The sequence below is a fragment of the Castanea sativa genome, chromosome 7 (genome assembly GCF_040712315.1).
Source record: "Castanea sativa cultivar Marrone di Chiusa Pesio chromosome 7, ASM4071231v1".
Lineage (NCBI taxonomy): Eukaryota > Viridiplantae > Streptophyta > Magnoliopsida > Fagales > Fagaceae > Castanea > Castanea sativa.
Window position 1 is genome coordinate 29,792,469 of NC_134019.1, and position 20,455 is coordinate 29,812,923.

A 20,455-nucleotide genomic window follows, 5' to 3' on the forward strand; every position below is an offset into this window, starting at 1 on the left:
TTTTTATTATTTTTTTTTCTGGGCACCTATAATTAAAAATCTCCCTCTAGCCTTTGAGTTTCAAGTGGCTAGAAGACAAAGAGAAATAGAAATAGAGACACATAGCTATCAACCATGCCTTCCTACAACTTTACACTAAAACAAACGCACCCTAAATTTGACATTGCAACCAATATTTTTTTTTCTCAAAAAACTCAAATTTCCCTTAGTCCCACGTTTTTAAAGGAACAAAGTTTAGTTATAAAATTAGTTGTAGCCTAAGGTTACAACCTTACTCAATATCTTTTTATTATGGGTGAATTTTAACAAATCTACCATTGGATTACATCTTCTTCTTATATATATCCTCAATTCTTGAAAAATTTCTAAAAGATCAATAGCTATGTCATCAGTAAATCGTTTAAATTGCAATTTTTTATAGTTTAAAATTATATATAAAATATAAGATTATAGATCACGTAGTAAACAATATCTGAATTAGACAAAATTTAATATGTTTATTAAAAGCATTAAGAACATGTAATTCAACGGTTAGATTTTCAAAATGTGTAGTAATATTTATTTTATTGAGTAAGGTTGTAATCTTAGGCTACAATCAGTTTTGTAGCTAAACTTTGTTCTTCCCAAAGACTCATTCTTAACCCCTGCATTCAATATAAATACCCCTCTAGTGTCAGTTCTAGTATTAATTTAATTGACCCCCAAATTTTAGAGAAAAACTTTTCTTTTGATACCAACAAAGGAAGATACAGAGTTTATCAGTATTACAAAAGACTAGGATCAACCCAAGTATGATGTAGTGGCATTCGGATTGCCAATTTTGCAGCAACATTAACAAAATCAAGGACACAATTGGGGACAACTACCAGATTACAAACAAAACCACTTTGGTACAAAATGTCCATATCAGCAATCAAGGATCTCTCATGCCAAGCTGGAGTCTTAGACCTATGAACAAGTTGGATCAGATTCTTGTTGTTTGTCAAAAGGAGAATCCTATTAAATCTGTAGTTGTTGGCTGTGATGATTGCTTCCATCAAGGCCTCCTGTATAGCCCCATTTGTTGAACTTGCATTGCTACTAACTACACCATACAATTTGATAACTCCTTGCATATCCTTAGCTTCATAAGCCCAAGCACTTCTATTACACCTAGAGTTTCTTACCCCTGCTATCTTGATTAGTAGTTGCCAGTGTCCTGCAGCTGTGTTGTGTTCAACTTCTGACTTGAAGTATCTTTTGTTTGACTCATAACTTATGGAGTAGGCTTCCTTGTACCTGCAAAACAGATTTTGAGCTGTGAGGACAACTTCCAATGGATTTGGTTGTATTTCCTCATGAACCACTCTATTCCTATGGTACCAAATTGTCCACAATGTGATGAATATGTTCTGCATATAATCCATAAAAATCTCATTATCTAAGCTATGAGACACAATTAATCCCCTTAACCATTGCTGCATAGAGATACCAAGAAGATCAGATGTGTGAACAGCTAATGGTGACCCATGCCAATAAGCTTTGGCAAAAGGGTAGAGAAGGAACAAATGTGTAGTGGATTCTACTTCACAATTGCAAAAGGAGAAAAGATCAATATCAATGATTCCCCTATTTCTTAAAAGCTGTCTTGTGGGAAGACCCTCTTGCAAGAGCTTCCAAATAAAAATACAAATTTTATGAGGTGTTTTAATCTTCCATATCAGCTTCCAAACTCTATTATCAGCATGGGCTTGGCTGTGGTGATCATTGTAAAGTGTCAGGTAGTCCTTAAAGCAAAATACTATATGCTTTTTTAACTTCAAATTCACCACTATTTGACTGCTTCCATAACAACTTATCATCAGCAGAAAAAATCCTAGGCAGGAGAGTTTGTAATATCTCCTTCCGAAGGGGAAAAGGATAAATATCCCTTATTAAATCAGCTTTCCACTTATGAGAATGATTATCTATAAGGTTTGCAACTGTACCAGTAGTCAAATTGGGGTGAAGCAGATTATGAGGCTGACCCCTACACCAATCTTGATGACTAAGAGGAATATTGTTTCCTTTTCCTACCCCCCACCTCCCTTCCCTAAGCTTAGGGTTATCAAACTTGATTATATTCCTCCAAACCCATGATTGATGTGGTTTAGGGGAACAATCCTGTATAAACCCCCTACGAAAGTACTTAGCCTTGAAGGTTCTTGCAATTAAAGAATTAGGGTGTTGACTTATTCTCCAATATTGCTTAGCCAACATAGCTTGGTTCAATAAATTGAATCTCTTAAGACCTAACCCACCCCAAGACTTAGGCTGACAGATTTTTTTCCAATTCAGCAAGTGCAACTTCTTAACCCCAAGGTCATGACCCCACCAAAAAGCATTGACTATGGAGTCCATCTTTTTGCATATTGTTTCAAGTACCTTGAAATAGGAAAAAGTAAATAAAGGGAGGGTTAGAAGAACAGAAGTTATGAGTGTAGTCCTTCCAGCTTGAGAAAGAAGACTAGCTTTCCACCCTTGCAACTTAGATTGAAGCTTATCCACAAGAAACTGAAAATCAGCCACTCTATTACCCCTAAGCTTAAAGTTTGTGCCAAGGTATTTGCTGGGATTTTGCACCAGGTTTACATCAAGCAATCTGGCCAGGCACCCTTGCTCTTCATTAGACATGTTTGGAGAGCAAAACAGCTCAGACTTCTCATAGTTAATGCGCTGTCCAGAAAGACTACAGTATCAATGCAAAATACCTCTCAGATTTGCTAAAGACTTATTATCATTTTTGAAGAAAAATAAGGAATCATTAGCAAACAACAAATGAGTGAAAGCACAACCATTCCTACCAACCCTTACCCCATTGATTAATTTTTCCTGCTCAGCCTTTTGTAAGGACAAAGATAAGGCATTGGCACACATGAGAAAAAGATAGGGAGAGAGGGGATCACCTTGTCTTAGACCCTTATCTGGTTTGAAGGACATAGAAATGCTACCATTTACAAGAAGAGTGTATTGTACAGTAGTCATACATTCCATAATCCATTTGATCCATTTTTTATCAAAGTTCATGGCCATCAAAACAGCTTTCAGAAAATTCCACCTCACCCTATCATAGGCTTTTTTCATGTCAATCTTTAAAGCTCCAAAACTATTTTTCCTCCCCTTTTTCTTTCTAAGGATATCCATTATCTCATGAGCAATTAGAATATTGTCAAAGATATTTCTACCTTTTATAAAAGCATTTTGGACTTGAAATTTCTCTCTTCATCTCTCTCTCTCTAGAGTTAGGGTTTATCATACATTACACACATTTACCATATCTTTCAATTTCAATCTTTTCAATTCATCTTTGCATGCCTAGAATAGGATTTCATCATGCTCTTGAATGCTTGTTTAAATCCTTAATCACGTATTATTGAATAATATAAGGGAAAATTATAGTAAACCCACTTGTGGATAGGTTCGTTTTTACCTTATTTACCCGTGGTTCAAAACTTAATACTTTGCCCATCTCCGTTACTCACATTCCCTTAAAAACAAGGGTAAATATGTATTTTTGCTCTCCTTTTATGCCTTTCTCCTAAAAAAAATAAAAATAAAAAATGTACTATTGGTTAAAAAAGATTTGTGCAATGTCTTAGAACTTCAACTTGTATTTATACTTTTCATTTCAACCACAAAAAAACAACTGAATATACATCCAATTTATACATAGCAATGGACTACAATTGTTTCAAAAACAATTGCTTCAGCCAAAACAAAAAGAAAAAGATTCAATGATAGTTAAGGACTCAAAGCAATATGCGAGAAATATTTATGTGGGCTCCAAAATAATTCTTGGGCTTGTGTGGGTATTTTTATGAGTGGGCTAAAGAAATTAGGGCCCAAAAATTTGTACCTCAACATTTAGCCCCCCGAGTGTCACGTGTGAGCAGCTTCTATTTGGTCACACGTGCGAGTTTTAAATTTTGGTGCAATTACCAATAGTGGGCTTCTGCAACTTTCCCACGTTCAGCACTTAGTGGGTTTTCAATTACTCCCCAGGTTTCTTGCATTAAATGCTAGTCTTTTCCCCATGTCTTGTCACTTTGCAACTTTCACGTTTACCAATAAAAGGCTGGCCTTGGCTATTTCTCCCTTTATTTTTTGCTTGGACCAAAAAATAGAGAGAGAGAGAGAGAGAGGGCCTTTTCTTCTTATTTTCGGCCAAGGGTGAAAGAGCAACACCAAATTCAACCAAGGCAGAGAGAGTGACTGAGGTTTCTAGCAAGGCAGAGAGAGTGACTAAGGTTTCTAGCAAAGCAGAGAGAGAAATAGAGCCCTTTTTCTTCCTCCTTTTCCTTGCCGTCTGCCAAGAGTGAGGGAGACAGAGGGCGGCGACTATGGCATTGGAGAGGAACTGAAATTTTTTTTCTTCCCTTATTGATTTTGGTCAAGTGAGAGAAAGACCCATAACTTCTCTTGCTTCCCGTGGTGGTAGTGAGTATTCTTCTGCTTTTTTTTTCTTTTTCTTTTTTTGAGAAAACAATATTTATGGTTCTGTGAGTTATGGTTGAAAGAGAAGAACCGCTGGGTTCTGGTGATGCTAGTACTGCTGGGGTAGCTATGCTAGGAAGTGAGGCTACTGCTGGGGGCGTGGTTGAATCAGTTGCAGAGGGTGATGATGTGGAGGTTAGGCCAGGAGAGCCCTTGTTGCCACTGCAGGACCCATGGTATTGTTCCTCTTCTTTGTTCCCAACAGTTGGGGCTCCTGAGGTCAGCCCACCTAGGGTGCCAAAGAAGTGGATTTTGAAAGGTGAAGCCCCCAGTCATGAGACAATGTGGGTCCCAGTTGCTTCTTGCATACTAGACCTACAGTTCCAACAGAAAGAGCTTCTGCCAGCTCCTATTCAGTTCTTGTGTCCTTGTGGCACAACCATTGGTTGGTCAGATTGGGTGGATCAAGAGGTTACCGATGAAGGATTTTGTCAAATTTTGAAAGAAGCCAAAATATTTGAAGCTGTGGTTTTATCCCGTGGGTGGAACATGTATAGAGATGTAAGGGCACTTCGCTTTCTGGTGCGTCGCTGGAATACTAATACCCACACTTTCTTTTTCCCCTGGAGTGAGACTACGGTCACCCTCGAAGATGTAGAAAGGATCTGTTTTTTGCCTAGCATGGGAGACATCAACCCGCTAGAGCTAGAGCTATTTGATGAGGAGTCTAAAATTGTTGAAAAGCTATTGGAGGCTTTCGAAGGTACCTCTACATCTTTGGGAGGTAATAGAGCTAGATTTTCTTCTTGGATTTATGAGTTTAGAGAGTCTGAGGATGTTGATATAAGAGGGGCTTCATTCTTAGCTTTATGGATGAGCAAGTGTGTGTTTAATTATGACCCGGTACAGTTCATGAAGCCTTTTACATTTCCTCTAGCCGTAGTATTATGTAGGGGTGTGTCCTTGCCTTTATGTACTTAATGTTTAGGCACCCTTTATTCTGAGCTTGATAGGTTACGTAGTGATGAGCTTGAAGGATCACCATACCACATTATTGAGTCTAGCATCAATGTAGTATTGTTGCAAACTTTCATATGGGAGCATTTGAAAGATTATGTTGATGTTGGCAAGGATGTTGGTGATGTGAAGGCGACAATTGGGTGGTCGGAGCTGTTGGTCCCAACGGTGAGCTCCAGTTTCTTGGCTTTAAAAACGGCTTCCTTTGTTAATGAAATGGATGAGATTGAAGGTGTGGAATCTCCCTTCAATTACATTGTTGGATGATAGGGCTCACTTTGCTTGGAAGCCCTATTCTTATGTTGCTGCTGGGTATGGCTACCCAAACCCTTTTCCAAATGCCAGACCTGGGTCTCAAGAGTTTGGGTTGAACGATCATGAGAAAATTCCCAATTTCTTGCTCATTACATCCCCTTCATTCATTCCGTATCCAAGTGGTGCCGGGTTTGGTTTGACACAATACAATCCACACAGAGGTTTAAGACAATTTGGATTTGATCAAGATGTTCCAGATATTAATACCACAGTTTGTCCTTTGAGTGATGCTATGCAGCCACTAGTTCATGATACAACCATAGAGTATTGGGCTAACAGGGTAAAGAGGGTCTTGGTTCCAAGCCGACACTATGAGGGGTATGCTACCATAAACATGAAGTTGTATTGGAGGAAAGTGATGAGTACTTTTGTGGATTATGTGAGCAGTCAGAAGGTTGAGGACGTAGTGATAAGTCCTCCCTTGAGGGAACTTTCCTCTAACACTCGGCTTATTCCAAACACAAGAGCAGCTTTAGCATGGGCTACTAGACAAAATTTGGGATTTGCTGAATGGTGGGCTGACCTCAATGGCTGGGTGGTTTATGGAGGCGATGTCCCTATAGAATGGAGTGAGAAGAATGTCATAGCAAAAGCCCCCGAGTCTGACCCAACCACTGGTGCACCCAAAATATCTCGTGGCAAATCACCCTCCTCTGAAGACAAGCCCAAAAAAGTAAAATGAAAGAGAGCAAGTGCCGAGAGGCCTAAGGCTGGCAGTCCCCAGCCCCTAATTGTTGTCCAGTCTGACTCTGGTGCAGCCCCAGCCATAAGTCCAATGTCCTAGCTGCTGCATCTGCTAGTTCATCCTCACTGTTGAAGCAAAATAGAAGGAAAACTAGTGTTGGCAAAGTACAGATTCTTGAGACTTCAGAAGAGGTATCCTCACAGAGCCCTTATCTTCTTACATCCTTTCTATCTTTTTTTCTTTCCTTCTTTTTCTTCATTATTGGTGCTAACCATGTGTTTTTATGGCTGCAACAGTCTGGTGAGTGTGAAGAGATGAAATCGGAGGGATATGACTTGGAGGCTGCTGACTTTGGTAAACTATTATTCCTCGCTTTGGTTTTTTCTCGCGTTTCCTCTGCTGACGTCCTTTGTTCTCTAGGTCCAACTGATGGAGATACAGAAATGGCTGGCGAGAGTCCTGTTGCTGATGTTACTGCTGGAAAGACTGTTGCTAGCAAGGTTCCTGAGGTCACTGTTATTGCTAGAGAAGCTGTTACTGGTGTGCCCAGCCATGGGTGCATTGCTTCTCCGACCGTTCATGATGCACATCATAGTAAAAAACCTCCAGGTATGATAACTTTGAGTTGTTCATATTTAGTAAAGCAAGTTTATTGTTCAATGATACTTAGCTGTATGAATGCTTTTCTGTTACTGTTGGGGACATAATCATTCTCCTTTTTGCAGAGCTGGGGATTGAATCTTCTGGTGCTGCTGCCAAGGGAATGAGCCTTGAAGAATTCTTGAAGAAATTTGCAGAGGATGAGGAGAATAAGAAAGTGGCAGCTGACTTCCATCCCCTTTCAAGCAACACTGTCATGTTCCAGTGGTCTGAAATCCCTGCAGAAGGTCATCCGCTGCTAGCAGCAATTATAAGGAAACATCCACACTTCCTAACTGGATGCAAGCTAGGTGCTCCATTGAGGAAATCTGGACTTCAATTGCTTGTTGTTGTATTGCTAGATATGCAACGTACAAAACTTGAGAGTTCAAACTTAAAGAAAGCACTTGAGTGGAAGAATGCTCTCAAGGACTTTTTATTTATGAAGTTTGGAGTCCAATTCATTCTTGATAAGATTTAGGTTGCTGCTGAGACTTGTATTGCTCGAGATGATGAGCTCATAGTAAAGATAGCTGATCTTGAGAAAAAATTGTAGCAAAGAGAGCTGAGCTTTCACTTTTGTTGAGTCAGAGAGATGAAATGGTGTGGTCTTCGTCAGCTGGAGGTGCTTCTTCCTCAGCGGAAATCTTTGGCGATGGCTTATTTGACTAGCTTTTCTTTTATTATCATTAGTAGCTTGGTATTTTGGATAGTTGTTTTTGAATTATGATGTAATGAAGCATGTTATGTATTTTGGGTTTATTTAGCTATAAAGGCTGTGTTTTGTGCAAAGGTGCACCAATCATGTGAACTTTATGTGGTAACTCAATATTTCCCTAGCTGTGCAAGTTGTGTCTTGTTTATGCACAAGTATATGAACTTATTTTTGTGAAAGATGCTTTATTTATCAAAGAATAGTATGTTCAAGCTAGAATATAGTCATGGAAATCATATGCATAATTTTGAAAATGCTCGTTGTGTTCATGACTATTTTGGTTCAAGATGCCTAGCTGTTAGGGCTGTAACTTTATTCACAGCATAGAGCATGTATGTTTATGTATGCAAAGTAATATTAGAGTGTTGGCATATATAAGAAGTTCATGTTTGAGGCAAAAGGCAATGCTTAATTTTTATTCACATGGTAGTAGCAGTTTAAGATTATACAAAAGAGAGTTGATTGGTACATACTTGAAAGTTGAGTTAAGCATAGTACAACTTAAGCCATTTGCCATTGATAGGTTTCGTGAGACTTTCACCTTCTGCTGTAGCTAGACGATAATAATCGCTGTCATTGGCTTCCCTTATGAGATAGGACCCCTCCTAACTTGGGGCAAACTTGGAGGGTGTTGAGAGATTCCTCCTTATATGATCTGCTACCTTTAGAACCATTTGTCCCTTGACAAAAATCCTGGATTTCGTGGCCTTGTTGTAAGCATTGACCATCTGTTACTAATACCGCTGGGTATGGTTGTAGGCAAGATTTCGTGTTTCCTCCAAGGTTTCAAGGTCCATAGTTCTGATTTCTGCACAAGTGGCAGCATCCACGTCTATTTCTTGTCCATGAACAACCCTTGGGGTAGGAACCAATAGCTCAACTGGAGATATAGCCTCGGTACAATATACAAAAGAGAATGGTGATAGACTGGTGGCTGTTTTGCTCGAGCTTCGGTACGCCCATAGGGTTTCCAGCAGGTGTTCAGTCCAGCCACCCTCATATTCATGCACATCTCGCTGAGAATTCTTAATAGCACTCGGTTGGTAGCTTCTGCTTGGCCATTGCCTTGTGGATAGTAAGGAGTGGACTTGCGGTGCTTGATGTGGCGATGGTCAAGTAATTTTCAAACATCTTTGTTGACAAAAGGAGTGCCATTATCAGTAACAATCTTATGAGGGATGCCAAATCTGCAAATTATATGCTCTTGGATAAAAATTGCAACGGCTGGGCCTGTAGCCTTCTTTAGGGAAATGGCTTCAACCCACTTTGTGAAGTACTCGGTGGCCACTAGTATCCAAATATGACCCTTGGATGGTGGATTGATGGGGCCTATTAGGTCAAGCCCCCAAGTGTGGAATGGCCAAGTAGTCATCATGTTTTGGAGGTTGGTGGGGTGAGTATGTATGAGATTCCCATGGACTTGGCAAGTATGGCAAGTCTTCACACATTTAGCTGCATCTTGTTTCATGGTGGGCCAGAAATAATCCAGGTTGAGTAGCTACTGGAGAAGTCGCCTTTTGCCTTGATGGTCACCACACTCTCCTGCATGTACCTCTTGCATAACCGATTGTGCTTCGGGGGTTTCTAGGTATCTCAAAGGCTCCCCGTTGAACCCTTTTCGAAAAAGAATACCCTTTTCCACAAAATAACGAGTAGTCAACTTTTTCAAGTGCTAGGCCTCTTCATGATTGTCGGGCAAGATGCCCTCTATGAGATACTCAAGGAAGGGTATACACCAATCACTAGTGGTAAAGGATGCACATGAATCCATCTAATTAAAAGCGTATTGGCAGCTAGTGCATTGTTCTTGGATAGTGGCAACTTGTTTGCTCATTTTTGGCCAGTAATAACCCAACTGCTGGAGGCATCTGTAGAGACTGATAGAACCATTGGCACCACAGGATTTTTCATGAACTTCTTTCAATCGCTTAGTGGACTCACTAGGGTTCAAGCATCTAGCTAGAACTCCTCGGTTAGTTATTTGTACAATAGAGCATAATCTTTGAGTACCTTCAAATGATCCTTCTCATCTAGTGATAATAGTGCTTCTTTAATGGAAGACTGCCAATTTGTCTGTCTTAGCGGTTCATCAAAGAACTCTTCTTTCAGCATTTGTATAACTGGGATAGGCCTTTTCACAATAGTTATATCTGTAGTTGCACCTTCAAATCTGACTGTTGATCCCAATGTGGCTAGAGCATCGGCAAAGCGATTGTTGGACCTTAAGGGGTGTTCAATATTAAATTCTTCAAAAGAGTCCTCCAACCTTTGAGCCATAGCTCTATATGGAGCTAAACATGGTTCCTCGAGTGCGAAATTTCCTTTAGCTTGACAAACAACCAAATTTGAATCTCCAATTACTTGAAGATGTTTGATACCCATTTCACGAGCTACCGTTGGGCTCGTAAGATATGCTTCATATTCAGCCATATTGTTGGTGCATGGAAAATCAAGCTTGAATGACATTGCCACTGTTTCTCCGGTACCTTTGGATAGGACTATTCCATCCCTTCCTTCAGACGTGGTAGAGGATCCATCAAATTGTAAAGTCCAAGCAGCCCCAGCTGCTTCCATCAATGCAACTACTAGCAGCTCTCCAAGTACATCATCAATAATGTCCTAACTGTCTTCACCAATAAAGTTTGATAGTAAATCAGCAATGGCTTGACCCCTTACAGCCGTTGGGGCAATTGCTATGATCTCAAACTCGGATAATTGTAAGAGCCATTGTGCTAGCCTTCTGGAAAGAACCGGTCACCTCAAGAGTGAGTGGATTGGATGAGATTTTGTTAAGAGCTGTACCGTGTGAGCTAGCAGATAATGACGTAGCTGCTGGGCAGCATATATTAGGGCAAGACAAGCCTTTTCAGCTCTTGGGTAGCGGGTTTCAGCATCTTTTAATTTTCTGCTAACATAATAAACCAGTCGCTCGACCCCTTCTTGGTCATCTTGGGCTATGAGTGCCCCAATTGCCTCATCATTGGTAACCAAATATAGCTTAAATGGTTTCCCTAGTATGGGTGCACATACGGTTGGTAGTTTGGTCATGAGTTGCTGCAGCTGGAGAAATGTCTACTGGCATTTAAAATCCGAGCGGTTGGTCTTCCTTTTTTTAGCAGTGGTGTAAAGATAGATGTGAGGGCAGTGAGACTTGGAATAAACCTCCGGATGTATGAGAATTTACCAAGGAAACTTTTAAGCTGTGTGAGTGTAGTAGGTGGCTTCATAGTAGCAATGGCTTGAACTTTGCTAGGATTAACATCTACGCCTCTTTGGTGGACAAGAAATCCCAGAAATTTCCCAACCGTGACACCAAAGGCATATATGAGTGGATTCATGCGAAGCTTGTAGAGTCGACACCTTTCAAAGACCTTCCGTAAGATAGCAAGATGATCTCCTCTTGTCTTTAACTTTACAACAATGTCGTCCACATAGTCGTCAATCTCTTTATGCATCATGTCATGAAAGATTGCGGTCATAGCCGTTTGATATATGGCTCTGGCATTTTAAGACCGAAGGGCATGACGGTGTAATAAAAGTTGCCAATAGGAGTTCGGAAGGCTGTTTTGGCTGCATCTTTGGATGACATTTTGATTTGATTATAACCATTGAAACCATCCATGAATGAAAACATAGCATGCCCAACGGCTAAATCAATGAGCATATCCATATTTGGAAGTGGAAACTCATCTTTGGGACATGCTTTATTGAGATTCTGGAAGTCAATGTAGTATCGTATTTGTCTGTTCTTTTTCTTGACCGGTACAATATTTGAAAGCCACTTTGGGTGCATAATAGGCTTGATGAACCCAGTTGTGAGGAGTTTTTGAACTTCTTGAATAATCTGAGCTTCGACATTAGGATGGAAAGTCCACATGGGCTATACTACTGGCTTTGCCCTTGGTTCCACGTTAAGGGCATGTGCTACTAGGTTAGGATCCAAACCGAGCATCTCATGGTACTCCTAAGCAAAGACATCAATGTACTCCTTTAATAATGAAATAAGCTAAGCCTTTTCCAGCGGTGGCAAAGTTGCATTAACCGAAGTTAGCCTCTGGATACTAGGATCATTACTAAGATTAATGGTTTCCAACTCCACATCAGGTGAAAAATTGGTTACCACTGGGGGCTCTTCAGGTAGTTTTGCTAGACTGCTGGGCAAATTTTCTTCTACTGCTGGGGTTTCTGTTTCTTGAGTATAACAGCAAGTTGGTGTAGTACTTGCTTCATTCAGTTCGAGACCCTTCTATTTGAGACAGCTAGGCCCTGCGTACCATCATAAACGATACCTCAAACGACCATCTGGCAGTTGGATCTGTACACATCGTGGCTGTGAGGCATCGTTGGGGGTTTCCCCACGTTCTCTTTTCTTTTTCCTTTGATCAAGGGAAGACCTTATGTCTATTTCTAGATCATTCTCAATGTCTTGCCAGTTGGGTAATGGGATCCCAACGAGCCTTGAAGTAGAATCTTCCCCACTTGGGATGAGCTCATCATAGAAAGTAGCCTCAAAGCAATGTGCCTCAGATAGATCAAATGGTTTAGGATTAGTAAGGATGCGTATAGGCTTACCATTGAATCTTCCCTTGACACATTGGTGGTAAGTGGATGGCACAAGCTTGTGTTTATGGAGCCATGGCCTCCCAAGTAAAGCATGATAAGAAACGGTTGAGTCGATAACTTGGAATCTGGTGAGGGCAACAACAGGCCCCACTTTGAGAACTAACTGTATAATACCAATAATGCATTCATGAATTCCAGAAAAACTAAAAACCTTAATAGGAGCCCCAACGATTTCGCTGAGCGAGATCCCAGCTGCTTTAAGTGTGCTGGCTGGAATAAGATTAAGTGATGCACTAGTGTCTTCTAGTGCCCTTCTTATGTGAACATCATTAATTTGAGCAGCAATATATAATATTTTACTATGATCAGGGTGTTGTACCTCCATGTCCTCGTTAGTGAAGTTAATGGCATTAGTAGTCTCTAGGAAGGCTTAGCTGGCATGAGCTTCAGCCGTGAGGCAGTGTGTTCTAGAGTTGGCGGCAATGGATACAAGAGCTTCGGTCGCTGTTCTCCTTGACTCCTTTTTGAGCCCTAATTGATTGAACAAAGTCTGAAAGGTAGGGCTTCTTTGAAGAGCAGAGATAGCTGCTGGGGGCATACTTGTACTACTGGCCATTTCATCCTCATCAGCCCCATTATGAAAAAGTACAGCTGCTGTGGCTTTCCCTCTGTGATGCTAAGGCAGTGGGTTCCGCTGGACCTCTTGCTTACGAGTGAGGTTCAAAGTACCATCTGAAATTTTCCTATGAAATGCTCTCCGGACTGCTATAAAATCTCTAGTTCTATGGCTTACATATCGATGATATTGACAATAGAAATGCTTTCTCATATCTTCTGGAGCAGGCTCTCAGATAGGCTTGAAGGGCCTAAGTACTCCATCAGCCATCCATTTGTCAATGATGGCATTCATTTCTTCATCAGTGCATGGTATGGGAAGGTACTCTTCTTCTTCTTCTTCTTCTTCTCTTTTACGCTTCTCTCCAACTATTGGCTCACTGCTGGAGACTGTGAGAGCTTGAGGAATACTTTCTTTTTCTTTTTTTTTTTTTTTTTTTTTTTTTTTTTTTTTTTTTTTTTTTTTTTCTGGTTTGGCTTTTTCAGTGGTGGGAGGCTTGACTGAAACGGTTGTCTTTCGAGCTTTCTGGAGCAGTTGGGCTAACTAAATAATATCAAGGTTCTCTAAATGGGCCTAGTACTCATGAGACATGTTGTCAATGCAACTCTCAACAAGCTTTTATTCCTTGTATAGCCCATAGCAATCAAAAGCAGCATCCCTAAATCGTCAGATGAAATCAAGGAGTCCTTTAGAGGACTTTTGCTTGGTGTTGTGAAGTGTGAGAATGGTAACTTTTTCTTCTCCATGAAAATATTTTGTGTAGAAATTTTCAACCATGTCGTCCCATGTAGCAATGGAACCCGGCTGAAGAGTGGAATACCATGTGTAAGCACGACCAGTAAGAGATTTTGAGAACTCTCTTAGGCAAAGATCACCATTTCTAGCAAAATGACCCATAGAATCAAGAAATTTGTTGACATACTCGATTGCATTCCCTTTCCTCCCATCATAAAGAGAGAAGATGGGAATCTCATATTTCTCTGGATATGGCTTGCTTAGTAACTCAGCTGGGTAGGGTGGCCTACAAATAAAGTGCCTTGGTTCCTTTGGCTAGCTAAGCCTTTCCCTTTCCAGCAAAGCAGTGTGGTCAAATAATGTAACAAACTGAGGAAGAGAGGAATTTTGCTTACCAGACTGAGGATTCTTAGCGGCTGACCCCCTTTCTTGTTGTGTTCTAGGATCTGGTCCTTCATGTAACGGCTAGGGTGTTGGCCCCTGAGTTTCTCTCAAGATCCTCAAAGATTCAGCAAATTCGAATTGAGCTTGTTGCATTCCTTGTAAAGTCTCCACGAGGAAAGAGAATCGGTGGTCAAAACTCTCTTGGTTAACTTCATGTTGGTCAGCTTGTGCTCTTTGTGGAATTGGACTGTGATGGCTTTGTGTTGCTGGGGGACTATTGTTTTGAGTCCCCTCTTGACGGCTATTCCGCAACCTAGGAGGTATGGTGAAATTTTGGCTTCAGTAGACTCCTTAGTGGAGTCGTCAAAATGTCGGGGGCGAAAAAGTTTCATTTCCAACAAATGAGATTTATGTTGGGTCGGGGGCCTAAATCGAAACTCGACGATCGATGCATGGCCCAAAGGCTATCGGCGAAGATCCAAAGAATTCATTGTATTCTTATGCCTTGAGCCTAGATTGAGACTGACAAGAATGGCCCATTAACAATCCCTACAGCAGACACGTTAGTGTGGTTTAAAAAGCATACTGTAAGAATTAGTCTAGCAGTAAAATGTTTCTGCAGAAAAGTAACCCAGCGGTAAAGTGTTTCTGTAGAAAAGTAGCCTAGCGGTAAAGTGTTTCTGCAGAAAAGTAACCCAGCAGTAAAGTAAGACGAAATGAACTTCCAACTGTTAGATATTTCACAGATTAAGGACAACATCTACATTTTCAAACTCATCATCCGTTAGCTCTGGTAAAGAGTCTTCTAATACAACAATATGAGGGAAAAATTCTATAGTAACAGTTACATCATAACCATCAATAGTAAATGAATAAGTAAATATCATGGGTTCTGTAGGGGTATTGGGCCCAGTAATTTATAATGGACGGCCCAACAAGGTCTTTTGGGCTAGAAACCCAAATCCGAAAACATCAAAATGATCGTGGAGTATTTAAGTGTCCCATACCGTCCGAGGAGTAGATTTGTCCTCGGAATGTTAAGCCGAGGATACACAGTGTACGTGGAGGACAGTAGAAAGAGCGGTGGAATGTCTGAAGTAAAGCTGCTACCACCACCCATATATTAAAGACTCTGTAATTGATACGCGGACAGCATAGATGGAAGGATGGGACCTGAGCATAGAGCTTGGAACTTGGTCCCAAATCCCAGCGGGCTTTAGGGAAGAATGGATGGGACAAGTATCCAAAAATCAGGGTTGCAGTGAGAGAGTGGAAGATGATGAAGAGAAGAGGAGGAGTATAAATAGGAGAGAAGGCATAGGAAGAATGGGGAGGCTTTTTGAGAAAGGAAAAGGGTATGATAATCAATACTTGTATCCACACTTAAGAAATACTATTAGAAACTATCATCGGAAACAGTCCGAGGAGGAATTCTCAATCTTACTTTTTGCAAACGATTCTTTGTTTTGTTCCATTGGGCCCAAAGCCCGTTCTTTTTGTGATTGTCCAAAGCCATCCTTGAAATCTAAATTACAAACCCATCCTCTACAAATTCATTGTGAAGAAAGGCCTTTCAAGCCCATTTTCCTCCCAGTTGTGGTTTGGAAATTTGAATTGTGTCCTTACAGGTTCCATAGTAACGAATAATGAGGAAAACTTAGTGTGAGATGAAGGGAGAGAGAGAGATCCTAGCTAGCCCAGCAAGATCATCATGGTGGCAAGACATGCTCATGGATATAGTATATGTAGTGAGTAGAGAGAGTCATTTTGTTAGTAGTATGAGTAATGAGTGATAGTGTATGGTAAGGCTACTGGGACTTTCTGCTGGGGGTAGCTGAGTGTTTCTAAGTGGAAGTATGAGGGGTGTTTTTGAGCTAGGAGCTAAAGAACTCAGTTTCTATACTTGAAACTGAGAGTCTTGTGACTTAGAACTGTGCTGGAGTTTTTGAGAAAGCTAAACAGAGGAGTTGAGTAAGAGTTCTTCTCTATGAGTATATTTCTTAGTATGTTCTCTTCTCCCCCCGAAGCATTAATGGAAAGTTCCAATTATAGTTGGGTTTTAGGGGGTAATTAGCAAATAACTTCTGCTAAATCTTTCTCAATCTTTAGAAAATCCTTAGTGAATCTTTAGAAGGTTCTTACTGTTTTGGGTAATAACAGCTGGGATTCTGATTTAGCATTGAATGCTGATTAGCCTTGGCTGATGGGATTAGAGCATGCATTAGGCTAATGATCTTGGTTATGCTGCTACTAGATTCAGAGCTCCCTTGGGCAAATTGTATCACCCCAAGCCAGGTGTCAATCTTGAAGCCCTTGTTAGGAACTCTGCTGAGATCCCTTTAGTGCCCTCCAAACCACATTTCCCTAAGTTTCCCCATTTGGGGTTCATGTGCTTGGTCCATGAAAATGAGATGATTTCAAGTTGTTTCAGGAGCTTTAATGGCCTGGTCATGGTTGCTCTTGTTTCTTGACTGAATGGGTTGGTGAAGAAAGAAGGGGCAACTAGTTGAAGCTTCCCAGCTTTCTGTCAAGTCACCTTCAGCTTTATGTTACATGAGAAATGATGAAATTTTAGCTTGTGAAGGAAGGGTTGAACCCTTGATGTACACATGTCCTCTTTTGATCTGATTGGACAAGTTGGAACTTGATAGCAGTGGGCTCCAACTGTTAAGTTGTACTGAATTTCGACTGATTAGCTCACATGAGCTTCAGTTGCTGGGATTTGTGTATGAGTTGGGCTGGCTCAGCTGGACTTTGTAGTTAAGCTTCTTTGGACTTGGTTATTCCTACAAAAATGAAGAGTTTTGTCATGGGTGATATACATGGGCTTTTATAAATTTTGTGAGAGAGGTATTTCTTGAGAGGTGAGTATTTATATTTCCCATAAATGAGGGATTTAGTATATGTAAAACAAGTGTTAAGATAATATTTGAGTTTTGTAAATGTGTGCCAAAATAGCAATTGGACTTTATGAAATAATTGCCAAAATAATATTTGGGCTTTGTAAAGTAAGTGCCAAATTAATATTTTGGACTTTGTAAAATAGTGTCAAATTAATATTTGGGTTTTGTGAAATAGTTGCCAAACTAATATTTGGGCTTTGTGAAATAGTGCCAAATTAATATTTGGGCTGTGTGAAGTACTTGCCAAATTAATATTTGGGTTTTGTAAAATAGTGTCAAATTAATATTTGGGCTTTGTAAAATAGTGCCAAATTAGTATAGTGCCAAATTAGTATTTGGGCTTTGTAAAATAGTTGCCAAATTAGTATTTAGGCTTTGTTAAAATAGTGTCAAATTAGTATTTGGGCTTTGTTAAAATAGTTTGAGATTTTGTTAAAATATTTTGAGATTTTGTAAAAATATTGCCTTGTAGCAACGGACTTAGTAAGATTGCCTTGTAGCAACGGACTTAGTAAGATTGCCATGTAGCAACGGGCTTTGTAAAGAGTGCCGTGTAGCAACGGGCTTTGTAAAGGGTGCCGTGTAGCAACGGGCTTACTAAGAGTGCCGTGTAGCGACGAGCTTAGTAAGAGTGCCGTGTAACAATTACACAGCACCTTTACTAAGCCCGTTACTACGCGACACCTTTACTAAGCCCGTTGCTACGCATTACATTTACTAAGCCCGTTACTACGCGGCACATTTACTAAGCCCGTTGCTACGCGGCACCTTTACTAAGCCCGTTGCTACGCGGCACCTTTACTAAGCCCGTTGCTACGCGGCACCTTTACTAAGCCCGTCGCTACATTGCACTCTTATTAAGTCCGTCGCTACACGACACCTTTACTAAGCCTGTTGCTACACGGCACTCTTACTAAGCCCGCCGTGTAAGGTGCCGTGTAGCAATGGGTTTTGTAAAGAGTTTTGTTGGGCTTTTCGGGTCTTGCCCACAAGTTAAATGATTTTGGGCTTTTTTGTGGAGGAAGTATAATTTTGGGGCCCAATGTTGGTAGCAATGTGATGGACATTTTTGTGAAAACCCAAGTTGGATAATATGTGGAATATAATGGGTAATATTTGTGAGAGGGCCCAAGGTGATTTGTGAGGCTTATATATATATATATATAGGGAATATTTGTGGGAGCCCAATACCATGGAGAATATTTGAGTAATATGTGGGAAATATTTATGTGGGCTCCAAAATAATTCTTGGGCTTGTGTGGGTATTTTTGTGAGTGGGCTAAAAAAATTAGGGCCCGAAAATTTGTACCTTAACACCAGGTTACTAAAACATCACATTTAACAGCTCCATCCTCACATTGTGCAATTCCAACATCATATGTGACAATTCTTTTGTTACATTTGGTGGTTATCTTTTTTTTTTTCCACATTTGATGGTTCTATTTTTACATTGTACAATTCCAATATCATATTTGATAGTATTTTTTTGTCACATTTGATGGTTTCATCCTCACATTGTACAGTTCCAACATCACATGTGACAATTCTTTTGTCACATTTGGTGGTTCCCTTATTTTTTTTCTCACATTTGATGTTTTCATCCTCACATTGTGTAGTTCCAACATCACATTTGACAGTACTTTTGTCACATTTGGTGGTTTCCTTATTTTTTTCTCACATTTGATGGTTTCATCCTCACATTGTGTAGTTCCACATCACATGTGACAGTTCTTTTGTCACAATTGGTGGTTCCCTTATTTTTTTTCTCACATTTGATGATTCCATCCTCACATTGTGCAATTCCAACATCACATTTGATAGTACTTTTGTCACATTTGGTGGTTCCTTTATTTTTTTCTCACATTTAACGATTCCATCCTCACATTGTGCAGTACCAACATCATATGAGACTGTACTTTTGTCACATTTGGTGATTTCTTCATTTTTTCTCACATTTGACAATTTCATCCTCACATTATGTAGTTCCAACATCACATGTAACTTTTCTTTTGTCACATTTGGTGGTTCTCTTATTTTGTTTCTCATATTTGATGGTTATATTGTCACATTAGGCAATAACCAACATCACATCTGACTGTATATTTGTCACATTTAGTGGTACCTTATTTTTTTCTCACATTTAATAGTTCCATTATTACCAACATCACTTTTGACCGTACTTTTGTCATATTCGGTGGTACTCTATTTTTTTTTCACATTTGACAATTCCATCGTCACATTAGGTAGTACCAATATCACATCTGACCGTACTTTTGTCATATTCAATAGTTTTTTTTTTTTACTCATATTTAACAGTTCCATCATCACATCAAGTCGTACCAACATTACATATGGGCATAGCCAACCCAACTCAACCCCACCAAATTACCTAATAATCAATGAATATATATAAATAACAAAAATAGTACTCCTAAAATATCTAAAATTCCCGAAATACCTTTAAATATACTAAAATTACCAAAATGCATCCTAACAATTAAAAATTGACAAAATAACTTCGAAACTCTTAAAAATTATTGGGATATCCTTAAAACCTAAAAAATGACCGAAATGACACTAAAATCTAAAAATGATTGAAATACCCTCTAAACCTAAAAAATTATCAAAATACCCTTAGATACTAAAAAAATGACTTAAATTACCATGAAACCTAAAAAATGATAGAAATGACCTTGTAACTTAAAAAGTGACAACAGTGCCCTTAGAACCTTAAAAACGACCATAATGCATCTTAAACTTAGAAAATGACCGAAATACTCGTAGAACCTTAAAAATTACCGAAATGAACTTGAAACCTTGAAAATTTTTGAAATACTCTTGAAACCTCATAAAATGACCAAAATACCTCATAAAACTTGAAAATGACAAAAATACTCTCGAAATTGTCAACAATTACCAAAATACCCTTAAAACCTAAAAAATGATCAAAATACCCTTAGAACCTAAAAAATGATCGAAATAACCAAAAAACCTAAAACAATGGCCAAAAATACTCCATAACACTCTGATTAGTTTTTAATCTTTGCTGTGTGATCCATTGACCCCTGTTTGTCATGGATAGATGACAGTCTCTTATTATACCTCCTTTATTTGATGGCACTAATTATGCATACTGGAAAGTATGCATGAGAGCTTTCTTGCAGTTTTTAGATGAGAAGGTTTGACAAGTTGTGGAAATTGGTTGGGTGAAGCCAAAGGAATCGCCGACTGATTGGGATGAGGCCAAGATCAAAACGGCAAACTTCAACAGCAAAGCATTGAATGCCTTATTTAGTGCGGTGATCAATGAGGAGTTCAAGAAAATATTCTCAACTGAAACTGCAAAGGAAGCATGGACCATCCTCTAGACAACCTATGAAGGAACTAAGGCTATCAAGGATTCAAAGCTCCAAAGACTCATGACTAGCTTT

General features: G+C 39.6%; 2 protein-coding genes across 2 annotated transcripts; both read right to left on the reverse strand.

Annotated features, from left to right (window-relative positions):
• Positions 1-764: 764 nt before the first annotated feature.
• LOC142644289 (uncharacterized) lies at positions 765-3,162 on the reverse strand. Its single transcript, XM_075818934.1, has 3 exons — positions 2,833-3,162; positions 1,798-2,694; positions 765-1,652 (listed from the first exon to the last, which is right to left on the reverse strand). Exons 1-3 carry the CDS (start codon positions 3,160-3,162, stop codon positions 765-767), a joined length of 2,115 nt encoding a protein of 704 aa, XP_075675049.1.
• Positions 3,163-9,800: 6,638 nt separating this feature from the next.
• Positions 9,801-11,302, reverse strand: LOC142644290 (uncharacterized). Its single transcript, XM_075818935.1, has 3 exons — positions 11,008-11,302; positions 10,626-10,834; positions 9,801-10,442 (listed from the first exon to the last, which is right to left on the reverse strand). Exons 1-3 carry the CDS (start codon positions 11,300-11,302, stop codon positions 9,801-9,803), a joined length of 1,146 nt encoding a protein of 381 aa, XP_075675050.1.
• Positions 11,303-20,455: the final 9,153 nt, after the last annotated feature.